The 18,611-nt window shown below is 46.7% G+C and overlaps 1 protein-coding gene and 1 long non-coding RNA gene across 2 annotated transcripts in view; both read right to left on the bottom strand.

Moving 5' to 3' along the window:
- Positions 1 to 18,611, bottom strand: part of LOC135900843 (uncharacterized) — a 715,897-nt gene that overhangs the window by 214,989 nt on the left and 482,297 nt on the right. Inside the window, exons 12-15 of the mRNA XM_065430427.2 lie at positions 5,823 to 6,151; positions 3,759 to 3,965; positions 2,989 to 3,277; positions 1,117 to 1,325 (exon numbers count right to left, since the gene is read on the bottom strand). Of these exons, the coding sequence (XP_065286499.1) occupies positions 1,117 to 1,325; positions 2,989 to 3,277; positions 3,759 to 3,965; positions 5,823 to 6,151 (1,034 nt within the window). The remainder of the gene's footprint in view (positions 1 to 1,116; positions 1,326 to 2,988; positions 3,278 to 3,758; positions 3,966 to 5,822; positions 6,152 to 18,611) is intronic.
- On the bottom strand, positions 14,546 to 16,045 carry LOC135900212 (uncharacterized). The gene is made up of 3 exons (XR_010563832.2): positions 15,974 to 16,045; positions 15,764 to 15,848; positions 14,546 to 14,712 (listed from the first exon to the last, which is right to left on the bottom strand). It is a non-coding gene; the product is annotated as an uncharacterized lncRNA (long non-coding RNA).

Genomic DNA, 18,611 nt, shown 5'->3' with positions numbered 1-18,611 from the left:
TTTCACGGACACGCTGTCTTAAACCAGTGGCGTCTCTCGAAGGCGCAAACTTGATCGGAGCACGACTCGCTCTTGTTCTCGCAAAAAAAATGAAGGCGGCTGTGCATCGTACCTCCTTCATAGTGAAACAGTTGTGGTCTACGTCACTTTTTATGGCGCCACCAAGTGAATTCAGTATCATGGGAGTGCATCGCAAATGGTAGTCTGGTGGGGAGGTTATTTTCCGTAAGTTATTTCACAGGGCGGGAAGTGGATCAAGCTTCGATTGGACGTGAAGCCGGCTTCATCGGCGTTATGCGCGGGTCAGACCGCGTGTGCCGAGGATGTCGGTACCGCACGTAAGACGTTACGTACGCTTAACCCAGATATTTTTTATTAGCATGGTACCACGGTACCAGACGCTGCTGATGCGTCAATATTTGGTTGACTCGTTTCAGTGATCGCTTTGCTGCGCTAGTACGCAAGATGAATCATTGAGTGAGTACACTATACAGGTCCGTGAGGTAGACAGAATTTATAACATTCAGTATGACAGTAGTTATAATGGTCTCGCAATGGTTGTCTGACTTCTCCGCTTCGTTCTCGGAGCTGATGCCTGATCGATTGTAGATCCCAGGCGTGCTAGCTGATTCTGTCACTCGGGGTGGCAGGACCGAGAGTGACACGCACCGCGATCACAGCTCACGGTCTTGCTTGCGTACCGCGACAATCGCTACGTATTTCCCAATGCAGTACTTTAGCTTGAAGAAATCGGCTTTCCAATTCGCAAAGCTTTTTGTTCTTGCCATCCCTTTGCCAATGGCCGGATGCCTTCGAAAATATAACGTCCAACATCACGATTGGCTGAAGCCTGTTCTTACGAAATGTTTTAGCGTAAGCCCGTATTTACATGCTACAGCGGTTAGTGAAAAAAGGGGACAGCCAATCGCGATGTCAGACATATTGTCGAAGGCGGCCGGCTAGTGTGAAGCAAGTCTCACGCACGAAAACCTTTGTGAATTCGGCCGCGCATGAAAAGTGCTTTCTTTCTGCACGGTGAAAGTAAAAAAAAAAGAAAGCAGTCAAACCAACCTGAGGGCGAGGAGGAAGAAGACATCCGCGAAGCGCAACGCTCACCTTGAGGTCGGCGTTCCTGCGCAACTCGTCGGCCCACTCCTTGTAGGCGTCTCCCATGCAGGCGAGACGGTTGACGAAATCCCGAAACTCGCGGATGCGCAGGTCACCGGGGCAAATGCAGGTCCACTCGTAGAGCAGCTTCAGGATGGTCAGGTGAACGCCGGGCAGGTCGCACAGGGGCCCGTGCGCTGGAGCCACCGCCTCGCACGCTGCGACCAAGGGCGGATGGTTTTGGCACCTGTGGACTTTCCCAACGAGAGCTCCCCGGCCGTCGCCATATAATGCCCTCTGGGCTGTCGTGAACCGACGTGAGCGCTTGTTAAAAAGCTCTATAGGAAGAGCTGCAGCATGAGCGCTTTACCCACATGCGGCATGCAGTCCGGAGAGAACGTGCCTTCGCAGCTTCTCACGTAGCAAGCACGCGACCTATTGGGGGCGACGTCTCTGCCGCTTGGCTTCTGGAACGTATTTGCTCCCGAGGCACACCCTTGAATGAGACCGTATAACTTGGTGATGTGCAAAACTGAAATAGTCACTGATCATTAAGAGTCTTCGAATGTTTTGACATTCAAGCTTCAGCATGACAGGATGCTGCTTTAGAAGACTATTGAGTACACTGCGTCGATTACCTCGACAACGTTGAAGCGTCGTGATTATGAACACGGACCAGCTAGTTTTATGGTAACATACAGATATCATACGTGATCGAAATTTATCGCACAATTCCGTCGGCCACTGCGGGAATGAGCCCTGCAGGCACCGTAGCATGTACATGCTGGTATTTTGTCCGAAGGAGAGAGGAGACCCCAGAGCAAGAAACAAAGTGAGAGAAAAGAAAACGTCACGGTTTATTTTTCTTCTATGTGCGCGCGGAAAACATTTTGATAATACTGCGCATTTTCTCCGTCACCCCTTTAAAGAGGGCGGGAGAGCGGCGCTTCGGGATGCGTCTACGCCGACGACCAGAGTCTCCACCGCTGGTTCGAGGCAACGTCCTGCGGATACGCGCAGCCAAAGGAGCAGGCCGTCGCTACTCGTTCGTTTGCCTCGGTAACAAAGACGGCTGCTGCAATGGGCGCCTGCGGCGATAAGGGACCGCTTTCATCGGGCTTTCTTGTGACTGCTATGCTTCGCGTATACGCATACGTATAGGGCACAGTCTTTGTTATACGAGAGAGTGAACAGAGCAAATCGATAAGCACGAGTAAGGGCTGTGAGCGAGAGCTGATAAACAAGCTGCAGCTCGAACCAGCGGTACTCCCCAGTTGAACGCACGAACTCGCACTCCGGAGCGCACTGCTCTTCCGCTCTCATACAGACAGTGAAGATGTCGGCTGTGCCTATACAATGGATCAGATTGAAATCGGTTTGCAAGCGTGAATGCAGGAAAATGGTGAAACATGTCACCAGGCTATTTCACTCTTTGCGGGCATGGAGACAGATAGAATGAAAATTTGATCTACTATTATATGGGATTTACAAGCATGCATTTGCTATGAGCAGCCTACGGAATCTTTTGGCTTGGAGAACGATATCCTTCAAATTGATTATGCATGTTAGTCTCTAAAGTGTTTAACAAAAAAGTCAATTATAGCTTGGCTTAATGCCAATTAGCGAATTGTGTAAATATCTCACATAAGAAAAAAAAGCCTGCGATACTGCATGTTAAGTGCGCCTTCGCGGCCGTTGTTTATCGCCGAAAAACTGCCTGTTATACCTATAGTAGAGATGCGCTTCAAGATAATTAAAGAGCGGAGGTGCGGCCACAACCGAGGCGCAGTGTACAGCGCGAAGTTAACACGTGACGAATTGTATTCGGCATATTCGTTCTCATCGCGAACACCCGCGAAAGCGAATGGCTCGCGTGCTTACCCGTGAGGAGCGACTGTTGGACAGGCTGTGGGACAGAGGTGGCCGACTGTGGCGCGGCGGGCCCAGCGATGGTCGCAGATGTCGCGAGGCCTGCCGCAGCAGGCTTGCTCACCGATGAACCCGTGTAGGCCCCCTCCGTGGTGGCGCTGCGGATGAGCGGGCCATGTCCGTGCGGCAGCTGGAGCGACGCCGCTTCGAAAGTGACACGAGGCACCGAGCAGGAGCGTGGCCGCGCGTAGCCCACCCCGTCGAGGCCGCTTCCGTCCGTGAAGGTGTCGCTCGAGCCAGCCTGAAAAAACGAAGCGGGACAGTGATGGGACGCCGCTCAAGGGAGCCACTAGTAGATCACATTACCCTGGCGCACGCTCGATCGCTAGAGGCTGATGCGCGCAGTGTTTCCACGACAGCCCGATGTTGCACGATGTGGTCATGAATGCCTCGCGTTGCCAGAATTCCGCCTTTTATAACACATCTTTCTGCGGGCTTTGCGTAATGGCATGCCTGTTTCAGCACATTTGTGAACGTGTCCAAGTCGCTATCCTTAGCAGCGCTGAAAGGCACAGTTATTTCGGCAGAAATGCGCTTCTGAAACAAGTACGACACAAATACCGATACTGTGGCTCGTTATTCGTTATCCTTTTGCAGTCGCGTGGCAGCACGAAATTCCCGAATGCTTAAGTTCGCAACACGTGACATCCGCCAAGGAAAAATTAAGGTGAACGTTCGCTCTGCCAACATACAACGCCTAGAGAGAAAGTGAGGAAGCTAACCAGCGTCTCAAAGTTTGGGAGGTTCTGTAGCTCCTTCTGAAAAGCCGCAATGTCGGCCTCGCTGGTCGTCCGGGAAGGCTGTTCTTGGCTGGCGGCTGGCGCCTTGCTTGCGCGCTTCTTGAGGCTCGAAAACTTGAAGGTCCGCCGCCCCGCCGGAGATGACGCCGGCGACAGTTCTGGCCCGCCATCGGGAGCCAACACAGTCACCTACGAGCGAGCAACGTTGTCACTGTTATTGGTTTCTGTACGTTCGTTCATATGCCTGAAAAATATTTTAAAGCCAGCGCTGTCCTAACGACCTTCCTCAGACACAACTTCACCTAGCTCACCATCTGCTTGCAAAGAAACTGTTTGCACGTGGGATGCTTGTAAGGCCGTTCGTTTAGGCTTTTCTTCCTGAGTTCAGGGTCAGTGTTGTGCAGTGCATTCACTTCTACTTCACTACTTCTTCTAAGCATTCGCCTCGGCAGCAGCAAACACACCTTTTCAAGTTGAATATGCTGCACATGCTCTCACGTCTAACGTTTCACGTATTCAGAAGGCTGTGAAACGGAAAGGGTGCGCACATATTAAGGAAAGGGAAAAATCAAACCATTAGCATTTCCACTTCTTTCGGTAGCGTACCACTCAAGTTATGTCATGCTTGATTTACCTTACCATTTGCCGAACAATCCATAGCCAAGACAAAAAAAAAGAAAGAAGAAAAAGACAGGAGCATACTTATTGCTACAGAGTTGTTCGGATTATCACGTAATCCGTGCATAAGATGATCACAGCTCTAAGGTGATATGTGAAGGCGTGTCAATATCTGGCGCTTCCCACTTACTTGTCTCAGTGTGTATTGCCCATAGAGGATGCATTCGTCGGCGAACTGACGAAGAACAATCACAGGACAAAGCGGGGTAATAAAGCGCAGTGAGGAGGACGCGCTCCCATGCAGGCAGAGAGTAACCGTAACCTAACCTCATCAACTCATGTTATAACTGTCCCTCCTTGAACGCCGACTATAATAGTGGCTTTTATAAAGGGAAAGTTGTCATCCACCCTATCATAACACGCAGCTGCAAAGGAAGCACATGTGGGTTTCTGAGAAAGAAAGCTTCGCAGTTGAAGAAAAGTTCGTCCTAGTCCAGGGATCGAACCCCTAACCGCCGAATTTATGCGGTGGTTGGTCCCGGGTTCTTTAGTCTACGATTCCATCCCTGGACCAGGAAAATTTTATATTTCCCTGCAAAGCTTTCTTCCCGGGAAACCCGTATGTGCTTCCTTTGTAGCTGCGTGCTACGGTCGGGTGGATGACAATTTTCTCTTTCATGAACTTTCCTCCACCTTGCGGCATTTCGCAGAACTGATTTACCATAGTATTGACTTTGAACTAAAATCTCTTTAGTTTTCAGCGTCAAACCAACGAATACTGCAACTCTTTATTGGCCGAATGAATGGCCCGTTTTTTTTAACGTAGTCTTAATCTCGATGGGCGGTAGCGTTAAGGGCATATGACTAGCGTACGGTACTAACTAGCGTTCTGGATATTAGGCACAACACTGGTCCCTGCTGTTGTCACGTTGCTGAAAATATTGAAGTTCGGTCCTATAGCGCGAGTTTTTCGACAACACTTTTGCCGTATTCGTTCCAGAAATTCGCCGCGATCACACCAAGAGGGCACCGTAAACATTGGCAGGATACCTTTTTCTTATACGGCTGTCTCTTGTGCGCAGCTGTTTGCTCCGAATACATGGCAGTGTGTAAGAAGGGGAAGTACAGAAGATCAGGACATTGATCAGGACATGTGATCAGGACAAGATCGGCACATTGCGCTTCCTATCTTTCTTGACGCCCTCGCTGGCACGTATTCAATATATAAACATCGTCTCGCGCAAGTGTAGCTTCGTTGCAATTTACTTCTAGCACATCGGGCCCGCTTTTGCGTTCCTTGATTGCTGTATCGCCGCATCACAGATGACTCTACTGTGCCGTTTTGTGCGTCCTCCTCTTGTGCACTTGTCATTTATTCAAAGCGTCCCATTCAACGTTCAGCTCGCTCAACCCAGCCAACGGTGTCACCTGTTTGTTGTCGGCGTGCCGGATGGACTCCCGGCGCTCCTCGACGGACGAGGCCCGTGTCCAGGAGGCCGCCGACCCAGGTGGCGCGCAGTTGACCGTGAGTGCGATGTGGCGCCGCTCGCGCAGCGACTCCTCGGTGTCGGCCGACGAGCCCGCGCGGCTTCGGTTCTCGGAAGCGATGCTAGCGCGGGACGGCGCCCCGCGGCGCGCCGCCTGCGCGGTGCCCAGCAGCCGGTGCTGCAGCAGTCGCACCACGATCACCGGCGGCAGCACCATTTGCAACGCCGACAGGTGAAAGTGCACGCCACTGGACTCCTGTGAATACGAGCCTGCGAGCAAAGCGGACGTGCACTCAAACACCGCACGGAAACCTGGCGTTCCGCGCGTGCGTGCCAGCGCGAAAATTCCGTGCGCGGTTTGCGTCGACTTCACACCTCGCTGCGACAGAAATCGCCGAACATGCGAGACCGTCACATTAATATCCCGTTTCACCCTTCCGTGCCAGAGATTTCTTCTTAAGTAATCACAGCGTATACAGTGAGATCAGGACAAAGTGACGCAGTGCAGCGCTATATCAGTCTCTTGCCTTTCTCGTTGAGCCTAAATAATCTGTCATACAGCTCCGATAAACCGAAATCTAGCGCGCTATGATAGGAAGCGCCGTGATGACCAGGCTGTCATTTTTAGTTCGCATAAAAACACCTGCCGCGTTCTACAACGAGTGTCAGAGGGCAAGCTTGGAATGGCTCTAGAGTGTAGGCAGTTACATCTGTCGACAATCATTACCGCAGCTTAATATTAGCTGAAATTGGTGTTGGATCTTCCCAGCTATGAAGCACCTAGATTAGCTTCAGACAGCAGAATGACGGCAGCCTAACGTATCGACGGAGCACTTGCTTTGACTTGACTGATTTCCAGGCGCTTTGCTGCGTGCACAGACAGTGTTCCCTCTATCCCGATTTCCTCTTTCTGTTCCCCCTTCCCTTCCCCCGTGTAGGGTAGCAAACCGGACGCTCGCCTGGTTGACCTCCCTGCCTTTCCTCTTTTTGCTATCTCTCTCTCTTTCTTCCCGGTTTGGGCCCTCGTTTCCTACCATAACATGTCCCCGAGATTCTTGCGATTCAGCAAGGAGTAGCCGTCGTATCAGAATTGAAGGTTAACGCTGCTATTTGGCCGAGACAACTGTGGTTATGGTCACGGGTGCGAGTGATGTCTGTTCCCTGCACAACGAATAAACTCAGATGTGAACTGCAGCTCTTCATATCTTTCCACTCTGCGCATATTTGTACAAACATTTGTATTTAGCTTTATATCTAAATTTAGTTTTTATTTAGTTTTGTATTTAGTTTAGGAAACAATTACTATTGAAAGCTTCACAACAAGTAGGACCACTATCAGATATAATCGATCTATTCAGAATAAAAACAGCGCGCTGGTATTGGCAGTCGACTCGCTCAAGTGGCGAGATCTTTTTTATTCGTAGATACTGAAATTTTAGACTAGTCAGCAGTGAAATTGCCGCTCTACCACCCTATATCCGTCCGCGACTTGAGGATGTCTTATGCGTGTGGGAATCGAATCGCTCAGCCTTAGCCTCGAGCTCTGTGCAAAGCCGTGCAACCTGTTTCACCTTACTTCATTACCTTCGCACATCTGGTATATACAACGCGAGAGCATTCATGCATCCCTCTCCAACCGGCGAGAAGAGTTCGGCCTCTCCTTCACAAGATGCCGCAACAAAACTTCAATTTCGTTCTGCAAACAAATGTTAGGGCACCGCAGCATTAATACCATCTCGGAATAGCGCGCCCCAAGAAAATATTTCGTATTCATACTTTTCTTACGCCCATCCTTCAGTTTCGATTTAACAGTGGCACTCTCTACTAAAGCCGCTTCATGACAAAAGCAAAGCAATCGCTGTCTATAGTGAGGCGACCGCCACGCAGTTGCTTGGGATCAATTGCGGTGAGTTTATGCCTGCTCATTCTACCTTCGCTCCCGAAAAGGCACCCGCAATCGGCGACCGCTTGGCTATACAGTCCTAGCGCTATGCAGACAGAACTTGTACGCACCATTCTCGACCTTCAATTGGCCAGGACATCAAGAACAGCAATTGCGTCGCTGGCAGTATTTGCAGCACCTGTCGTTAGCCCATATGTGCAAACTTGCGATTAACCGCGACGAGCTTCTGTATAAGCGCTTCGCCTCAATTTCGCGTATTCGGCTGATTGGCCTTGAGTTGAGTCCTCCTTGCCAAATCTACTGAAAGATGCACCACCATGCTTTCAGCTCTGTCGGTAGTGCAATCTATTTATTTGATACATACTGCCGGCCTGAGTGTCAGGCCTTGGGCAGGAGTGGGTATATATGAAACAATACAGAATAAAGGAATACATTGGTACAAAAATTGCTTATCAGCACCATGCTAACATTGCGCGTAACAGCACTTGAGACTGCGCATAACAAAGTGAGCATTCGATATCACAGCTCACATATATAAAGCAAGAAAGAATACAAGTGAAACAACACACAAAAAAAAATTCCGCATAAACAGCATCCCAACGTCGCGCATGACAGCACTCGGCACTGCGCATAACAAAGAGTATTCGATGTTACAGCTCAGAACGAACGCACATAAGAAACGCATGAACAAAAGATGCGTGATAAACAATGCAATTACTTATCGCAATTGGTCAAGCGCGCACATGAAAGACGAAATAGTGGGGCTTTCGACCACCTCAGCGGGCAGGTCGTTCCAATTACGGATTGTACGCGGAAAGAACGAGTATTTGAATGCATTCGTTTTGGCAAAATATTCACAGACTTTCCTGGAGTGAAACGATCGAGTTTGCCGTCGCTGTAATGGTTGAAAGTATAAATTCTTATCTATTCCTAATTTATCATGATACAGTAAATAGAAGAGTTTTAGTCTATCACGATACCGCCTTGCCTCCAAGCTCTCCAAATTGGCTGTCTGTTAGAGGGCTGTAGGGGATGTTGTCCAACTATAAGAGTTATAAATAAATCTGACCGATTTCCTCTGTACTTTCTCGAGTTTGTGAATGTTAGTTTTTGTATGGGGATCCCACACTACTGCGGCGTATTCGAGGATCGGTCTTACATAAGTTTTGTAGGCCAAGAGTTTAATTTCTGTCGTTGATGTACCTAGAGATCTGCGTAAATATCCTAAGCGTTTCATAGCTTTCCTGGTTATGTAAGTAACGTGATTATTCCAACAAAGATCATGATTAATTAATAGTCCTGGGTACTTGTAACTCGATACTTCAGATAGTCTGGTGCCATTGATGACGTAAGTAAACTTAAAAGATTGAACCTTACGTGTTACCTGCATTGCCACTGTTTTCTTGATGTTAATACTCATTTGCCACGTCAAACACCATGTCTGTACGCAATTTAACGCATTGTTTAACAATTCCTGATCTGCCGGAGTGCGGATTTCTTTATAAATAATGCAGTCATCTGCGAAAAGCCGTGCCACTACAGGAAGATCCCTAATGAAATCATTTATAAAAATCAAGAACAATAAAGGTCCTAGTACAGAGCCCTGAGGGATTCCAGATTGCACAGGGGCGGGTTTAGAAGTTGTGTGGCCAACGGTGACTGCCTGGGACTTGTGGGATAAGTAGGCTGCAAACCATGCAAGTAACGAATCATTCTTGAGTATTGGTCTTAATTTTGAATCGATTCGTAATCAAGCGCCGGTCCCATCAGTAAGCAGCTGTCCAGACGTCTGATTCCTTTAGTCCCCTTCCGATTGCTGTCCGGCTTGTGCCGCGCTCACTTCATCGCACTTTCCTAGGCCCCCAGTGTGTGCATAAGTGACAGTTTTCACATTCTATTTAGGAATAGGCGTTTCTGAAAAGGCAGGCTACTGTTCATTAGCAGATTCTTTTGTTTACTTTGGTCAAATCAATTTTCTTCTCTCTATTAGTACGAACATAAAATGCTGGGGTCACTGATATAAACATATGTGAAGGATGGGATTACGGCAGCTAATAAAGTATCTATCTATCTATCTATCTATCTATCTATCTATCTATCTATCTATCTATCTATCTATCTATCTATCTATCTATCTATCTATCTATCTATCTATCTATCTATCTATCTATCTATCTATCTATCTATCTATCTATCTATCTATCTATCTATCTATCTATCTATCTATCTATCTATCTATCTATCTATCTATCTATCTATCTATCTATCTATCTATCTATCTATCTATCTATCTATCTATCTATCTATCTATCTATCTATCTATCTATCTATCTATCTATCTATCTATCTATCTATCTATCTATCTATCTATCTATCTATCTATCTATCTATCTATCTATCTATCTATCTATCTATCTATCTATCTATCTATCTATCTATCTATCTATCTATCTATCTATCTATCTATCTATCTATCTATCTATCTATCTATCTATCTGTCTGTATTTATATCTATCTCTCTCTCTCTCTCTCTGTCTGTCTGTCTGTCTGTCTGTCTGTCCATCCGCCGTGGTTGCTCAGTGGCTATGGTGTTGGGCTGCTGAGCACGAGGTCGCGGGATCGAATCCCGGCCACGGCGGCCGCATTTCGATGGGGGCGAAATGCGAAAACACCCGTGTGCTTAGATTTAGGTGCACGTTAAAGAACCCCAGGTGGTCAAAATTTCCGGAGTCCTCCACTACGGCGTGCCTCATAATCAGAAAGTGGTTTTGGCACGTAAAACCCCAAATATTGAATTGTCTGTCTGTCTGTCTGTCTGTCTGTCTGTCTGTCTGTCTGTCTGTCCCTCTGTCTGTCAGTCCGTCCGTCCGTCTGTCTATCTATCTATCTATCTATCTATCTATCTATCTATCTATCTATCTATCTATCTATCTATCTATCTATCTATCTATCTATCTATCTATCTATCTATCTATCTATCTATCTATCTATCTATCTATCTATCTATCTATCTATCTATCTATCTATCTATCTATCTATCTATCTATCTATCTATCTATCTATCTATCTATCTATCTATCTATCTATCTATCTATCTATCTATCTATCTATCTATCTATCTATCTATCTATGTCTGTCTCTCTGTCCGTCCGTCCATCCGTCCGTCTGTCTGTCTAAATTTTGTGGCTGGTAGCTGTTTCTGACCTCTTCTGGGTGCACAATCTAAAGCGTGCTTTTCCGCATATTAAAACTTAATGCTGAAAAGTAACATTTACAGGAGTCTTCGTTGCCCGCAGCCTTGCTACCAGCTTAAAGCACTGTTAACTCTTATTATTTTCTCACTAAAGCGCAAGTGACATTTTGCTTCCATGAGGACACTAGGTATTTCGGCGAGATGCACTCCGACTTCTCCTTAAGTTCCTCCGTGATACGGGGTTGGAGTGTGTGGGTCGCCGGAGATTGGATAATGGGCAACCTGCTGCGCTCCGTGTCAAGTTGCTTGTGTTACCGAGTGCCGGTATGCCAAAATATTAATTGTGAAGATATTTGCTGAAGAGATTTGCTTGATTTGAAGAGATTAAAATATTAATTGTGAATTGCTGGCAACTTTTGCAAAGCTAGCTCCGCTTACAACAAGCAGCATTCCTCCTCCTTACCCGTCGTGGTGGCGTAGTGGCTATGGCGTTGTGTTCCTAAGCCCGAGGGCGTGGGATAGAATCCAGGTCGCGGCGGCGGCATTTCGATGGCGTTGAAATGCAAAAACGATCGTGGACCATGCATTGGGTGTACGTTAAAGAACCCAACGCGGTCAAAATTAATCCGGGGTGCCTCACTACGGCGTGCCTCATAATAAAATCGTGGTTCTGGTCCATAAAACGAGCAGAAATGTTTCCCCCCTCGTCTTACTAATCCTCCTCCTCTTCTCCCTTCTTTCTTACCTCCCGTGTATGGTAGACAACCAGGAGTTCGTCTTGTTGCCCTCCATACCTTTTCTCTTCTTACTCTCTCTAGCTCTCTCTCTCTCTCTCTTTTGAAGCGTTCAACGGAATAAGATTTATTATGCAGTAAGATTATAAAGCTACAGACGAAAACGAAAACCCGCACCTTGAATGAAGAAAACGTACATTTGGCGTGTAATAGCGCTGAGTGCATCGAGCACGTTTCTGCACATTCGGGATGAAACAGGATGAGCTGCAGCATACGCTGCCATGCGTCGCAAACAAAGGACCATAATGTGGAAAAGCTGCTCCAGACACAGGCGGCGCAATTTTATTATCGTTAGACATGCTTTGACTGGTGGTTGGCCGCCTTCGGCACTTCCCTCTGTCGGCCTGTTCTGTTGAACATAGGTTTCTGTTGAGAGATTGATATTGAGACTTCCTCGGCCGCTCCATTTCTCTATTTTCTACAACAATTAATATATAAATTAATAACGTTAAATGTAATTCAAAAGTAAAAGACAAATAGAGAATGAGAATAATCTGTCCGTAATAATCCGTTCGGACACACAAACTAACTTAAACAGCTCCAGATTCACTACATTTCCTATGGCTCGTGTACTACTGCTCCAAGTAGTGGTAATCTCCATTCCGCTTTGTGCGTTTATAGCAGCTTTTCCCACACGCTCTCATCCTATGGATTCAGCAATGCGAGGCTCGAACGCCATCTATCAAGCAGCGACAAAACTAAAGCAGCCGTAGCGCAAAGCTCACATCGATTGCTTTTTTCTTTTTTTGTAATTTTCATCCCGTAGCACCTGCGCCACCAGTTTCGAGCGCCATACCAATCAAACCAGCAGAATGCACGGTGTCGAGCCCCGTGGTGCATTCCGTGGCTCACAGAGGGCGCCCGCTGTATCCTAGGCGCGCTTTTCAGGCTGTAAGCCGGTTTATTGTCCTTTGGAGAGAGGAGGGCTGCGAGACACTTTCGTTCGCTGTCGTACTATCGTACCCTGAATACGGATTATTCTTTCTTTTTCTTTCTTTTGTGAGGGTGGGGGGGGGGCGATTTTCTGTTTTTATCATCTTCTTGTGTCCAAGAGGCGGTCATGCGAGCGGGCGCCCGTTGAAGGTGAGCGATGACCCATAAAAACCCGCTAGAGCTGCGTCGCAGCCGGGTGCTTGGGTGCAACGCCCGTTCTTGTATCACTAGCTAGGTGGCCTAAGGCGAGTTCGCCTACACCAGCGGGGGGCCCCTAGCTGCCAACTGCGTCTTTGTTCTTGACTTCAACTTTATTCGCTTTTCTTAGGGTCTTCCCAAATCAAACAGGAAAGGGTGAATGTGAACGCGAAGTCAAAGAATCTTGTCAAAAATATAGACGCTATATATAAATGGGACACAGATGACAGAAACGTATTTCTGTTTTCAATGATAGACTTCGCTAATATGCAGCTTAAAAAGAAACGTGCGTGTGTATGTGTCTGTGTTTGACCCTACCGACCCGGGTTGTTAAAGGTACGTAGGTAGAGCTTTTCCCTCCCACCCAGCATTCTGGCAATTTATCGCACCAAACTCACCTATACTTCGTTTATACGCGACGTACGCAATTTTTATTACGCGAAGCTCAAGTGGCAGTGTGGCATGTTGTCGAGGCCTCATTCTTTTACGTCACTGCTAGTTCCCAGGCAGCTTCATTGTGGAGCTGCGAGAGTGCGCCGCAATGTCGTTAGGTTTTCAATGCACGAGTGCGGCTTCGTGCGGTCACGTGGTACGACGGCACTTGTTCTTTAGTTTGGCTGGTGGCTATAAAAGATATCCGCCACAGAGTAAGGCGTTCATTGTTCTGCCAACCTTCGAACTGGGTTGTTGCTTCGGCCGCTGCGGTCATCACCGACGGCGGTGCACCTGCGTGTTGTTTTGCCTTTCTACCGAAAGGCACAAGGACTCTTGCGTATCGCCAGAACTTAGTAGGAAACTCGCCTCTTGCTTAGTCGAATCTTTTTCTTTTCCGTTGTCCGGACGTGCAGAAAAACAAAAAATAAAAAAATAAATGGCACCAAAAGGCATGCACACGTGGCACGCATTACAGAATGCAGCACAAACGGTCATTAAAGTAGAAATTGACCGTTGAGTGAAATTACGGTGAGGAACAATGATAGGCTGTTGACCTGGACAGACTTGATCAAGCATTTCGGCATGGAATTTTTAAAAGCGGCACTTATACAACTCACTTTCCTCGTGCCCAAAATGATATCGGCCAGTGAGCCGCCGTGCTACACCTCCGATGTTAACGGGGTTGTTGACTATGCAGTTTGGATAAGCAAACTGTTCGCAACCTCAAGGACTGCCTTAAACACTGTACTCTGAACAAGAACGTGGAGCTGCGGAAACGTTGGGGAGAACACTGGCGCGTTACATCGGTGTCACGAGAAACAAAGGTGCCTTAGGTGCTCTCGTACGTTATCAGCCTTATCAGCATCAACCATAGTTTGTAAATTGCTTCTCGATTAATCTGCTTTGTGTGCATTTGTATATTATTTCTTCAAATGTATTTTCGCTCTTTCACATTTGATCATTTCGACCTGAATGTCAGGTATAGCTGGGCGAGATTCAGATTAGCCCACCAAATGATTTGGACAGTGCGTGCGTCAACGTTATTTATTTATTTTATTTATTTGAACCTCAAGGGTCCCTGGCGGGACATTACATGAGGGGTGGGCGCAAGAACGGCGGTTAACAATTAATGTTACATGAGAATCATGACGATGACATGGCTTCCTCGATGGCAGTCTTGAAATGGACTGGATCAGGGATTTGTGCTAAGTGACAGGGAAGGTCATTCCAGTCGCGAGCTGTGTGGACAAAAAATGATTTCTGAAATGTAGTTGTTCGGGAACGATGCGGGATGACGCTGTTTGGATGGCCTGTGCGGGGTGTTCGACGTACTGGTAGGATGAGGTTGCTGTCACGGGGCGAGCAATGGAAAAACCTGTGATAAAGGCAGAGACGTGAAATTCGGCGACGGGAAGCGAGAGAAGGAAGTTTTAGTTGCAATTTCAAGGCGGATATGCTAGAGTATCGAGAGTAGTTTGAAAGAATAAAGCGAGTGGCACGATTCTGAACAGATTCAAGGGCTGAGATAAGGTTAGACTGATGGGGGTCAAATATTGCGCAAGCGTATTCAAGTTTAGGTCGTACAAATGTTTTATAAGCTAGTAATTTTAAGGAAGGAGGTGTCATGCGCAGGTTACGTCGGAGATATCCAACTGCTCGATTAGATGAATTTATTATGTGGTTAATGTGGCAAGACCATGTTAAGTCACTAGCAAGGTTAATGCCAAGATACTTAAAAGAGTTAGTGGAAATAATAGTAGTATCGTTAATTTTATAAGTAGGCGGAGTATAATTTCGGCGGCGGTGAAAAGAAATTTGTGCGGTCTTTGTAGTATTTAGGGACATTAGCCATTTAGTGCACCACCGCTGTATGTTATCCAGGTCATTTTGGAGGATGTAAGCATCCTCGGCGTTAGTTATGGGGCGGTAGAGTACGCAATCATCCGCGAAAAGGCGGATACTAGATGTTACTGTGGAAGGCAAGTCGTTAATGTATATTAGAAAGAGCAAGGGGCCAAGAACCGTGCCTTGAAGTACTCCTGAAAGAACGTGTGAGTAGGATGATGAGAAGCCATTAGCGGAGACAAATTTCATGCGGTCAGTCAAAAAGCTTCGAATCCAGTTCAAGACACTAGGATGAATGTTTAACAAGGACATTTTAAGCAAAAGGCGGGAATGGGGTACTTTATCGAAAGCTTTCTCGAAATCTAGAAATAGCGCATCAATTGGGACATTGCGGTCAAGATAGGAATGAATGTCATGCAGGAACAAAGCTAATTGGGTTTCGCATGAGTGGTCTTTCCAGAATCCGTGTTGGTTTGGATGAAAAAAGTCGGCCGATGTTAGGAATGTGGCAACATTAGAGTAAATGACGTGTTCCATGATCTTAGAGCATACACTGGTTAACGAAATGGGTCGGTAATTACGTGGGGATGATCTGTCACCTTTCTTGAAAACCGGAATGACCTTCCCAATTCGCCAGTCATGTGGAACTGTGCCTGTATCAAGCGACTGTTGAAAAATGAGGGAAAGAATGAGACTACAAACATGTTTAGTATTCTTTAAGACTTTCGAATTAATTCCATCGATACCGCAGGAAGATGAAAATTTTAGTGAGTCGATAATATTAACAATACCATGTGCGTTGAAGGTGATGCCGTCCATTGGTGGATGCGGCAAAGGCGCAGGATCAGTGAAATCACGAGTTGTTTCCTTAGTAAAGACTGATGAGAATGCATGGTTCAACACATGGGGTACGTCGGATACGCCTACTGGTGAGCCACTGCTGTCAATGAGAGAAATAGTAGTATCAATATCAGGGATGATTGTTTTCGAGAAGCGCTTAGGGTTGCTTTGTAGCATTTCAGGGAGGGTAGTAGAAAAAAAAACGGAGCTTAGTTTGGGTAGTGAGATCGGAATATTGCTTGGCAGTGGTGTGGTATTTGCTCCAGGCACATTTGGTGTTAGATAACTTGGCAGAATGGAAGAGGCGCTTTTTCTTGTTATTTAAACGCTTTAGTTTAACATTAAACCACGGAGAACGTTTTCGCTCTGTTATGCTGATGGTAGGGATGTAAAGTCGAATCAAACGCAGCATTTCTGACTTGAAGAGAGACCAGTTCGACTCGGCAGAACGTAAGTGGTAGGTAGAAGCAAAATGGTTATGGAAAACAAGAAGGTCACGATTCATGCTAGTGTAGTCTCCTTTGTCGTACAGCGTTAGTACTTTTTTGGATTTAGGACTTTTGGTAACGCTGGTAGAAAAGGTAGTGTGAAGTACAACGTGGTCACTAAGGCCCGTAATGTACGAAGGAGCACAGAACTCGTCAAGGTGAGTGGTTAAAATGAGGTCAAGAATGCTTGATGTATGGTCAGTCGTGCGGGTGGGCTCAGAAACAATTTGAGACAGGCCGATAGTTAAGCATGTGTTTAGGAATTCACTAGATGCCTGACATTTTGTTAGGGTGCGGGACATATCATTTCAATCTATGGACGGAAAGTTGAAATCAGCTAAAAGCAAAATTGGGGTGCGTGGGTAAGATGAGATTAGGGAATCGAGCATGTCGTGAAAGAGCGTTATGAAGGAACTGTCCGTATCAGGCGGTCGATAGCATACATCGATGAGTACGCGAGGGGATGAAGCATGACAGCACACCCAAATCATTTCCAACGAGGTTACTACGTTAACAGCTGAACAATTTAGAAGTCGCTTGGTAGCGATAAGAACACCACCGCCACGGCAGCCGTCAGGTCTGTCTTTTCGGAATATATCGAAGTCAGGAAGTTCGGGCAGGATTTCGGAATCTAAGATTGATGAATTTAACCATGTTTCAGTCAGCAGAACGACGTTACTGGATGATGAGCTGATAAGACTGCATAAGGAATCACGCTTCGGTATTATACTGCGAATGTTAGTGTAAAGAAGGGACAGATGATCGTTTTTGGGCCGTACGTTACTGCTTGGGGGAAGTGGTGGCTGCTATGATTTACGTTCGAGCACTTTCTCAGTGGTGTGATCAAAGATGTACGTTTTCCCATTAGAGATTATGCACGGAGCCTGGGAACGGAGCCTGGGAAATTGAGCTTGTTAGTTGGTCTAACACTATTCTGAGAAATGGCTAGTAGGAAGAAAATAAATGATGTGTTATTTTTCTGATTCTTTTCTCGTCTCTTCTTTTTTTGCCCTAGTATTCTCCCACGTATTAATATTTCCAGTGGGCAAGCCGGGCGATAGATAAAACGCGAAGACTTGTCTAATCTATACTTGTTGCTGGGCTAGTTGATTCATCTTTTTTGTTGAGCAAATTGCGTGAAACAATGTGAAGAGTAAACGTTCCTTATGGTGCGCTTATTTCTTCTTGATATTCATTTGCACTTTTACACCATAACGCAGACTTTCAGCAACCATACTGTGGATAGCAAACAACTATTATAAGCCCGCGCGCTGAAAGTCAACGAAACAACATTTTACACTTTGAATACGCATGTGATAATTATTTTAAAGCGTCGCCATACAACTGCGGTCTCAGATAAATCATACTTAGCATTTATCGTCAAGTTATTTACGCAAATGCGCAACACACATCTAAGCTCGCATTTCGATAAGGATTTGGAAACGGTATGCTATGTGCTACATTAGCTGGTTCTCTGAAGTCCGCCCGTGTCAATCAAGGAAGGAAGGAAAAAGGGGAGAAGAAGAGGCAGGGAGGTTAACCAATTTACTTTAACCGGTTTGCTGCCCTACACATGGGAGAGGGATGGGGGAGATTAAAGATGGGGAAGGGGGAGAGGGAGAGAGCACATAGCACAGCACACACACATCGTCCGTTGGAGTCCATCAATCTGGCATGGTACGTGATATCACTGTCACAGCCGCTGGTCCAATCAAATCGCGGATGGACTTTATAGAACCAGCTAAAGTCGCCTCAGTAGATGATGCTCGGTGCAAACGCGTTACAAGCGGTTCACTGTTGTCACAGAATCTGCGCGTACTCTTTTGCAAAAAGTAAGCTCCCCGGCAGTGCGCAATCCTTCGAGAACGTACTCGCACTTTTCAAGCCGTGTACGGGGCGAATTTAAACTCTCCCCATTCGCACGCGACGTCAAAAGAATCGAGCCACAAGGGAAAGCAATACGCCGGGATCCGACGGCACCGAACGACACACTTTCTTCTCACTCTATCCAATCGTCTCGGCTCGTCTAAGCGGAATTTCTGTGCAATCCACTGCATGTAATCCTACTATCGCTCCTCCTTGCCTACAGTTTGTCGGGAGT

This window comes from Dermacentor albipictus, chromosome 1 (assembly GCF_038994185.2).
Source record: "Dermacentor albipictus isolate Rhodes 1998 colony chromosome 1, USDA_Dalb.pri_finalv2, whole genome shotgun sequence".
In the NCBI taxonomy this organism is placed as follows: domain Eukaryota; kingdom Metazoa; phylum Arthropoda; class Arachnida; order Ixodida; family Ixodidae; genus Dermacentor; species Dermacentor albipictus.
Note: the sequence above shows the minus strand (reverse complement) of the source record. Positions and strands in the feature narration are given on the sequence as shown.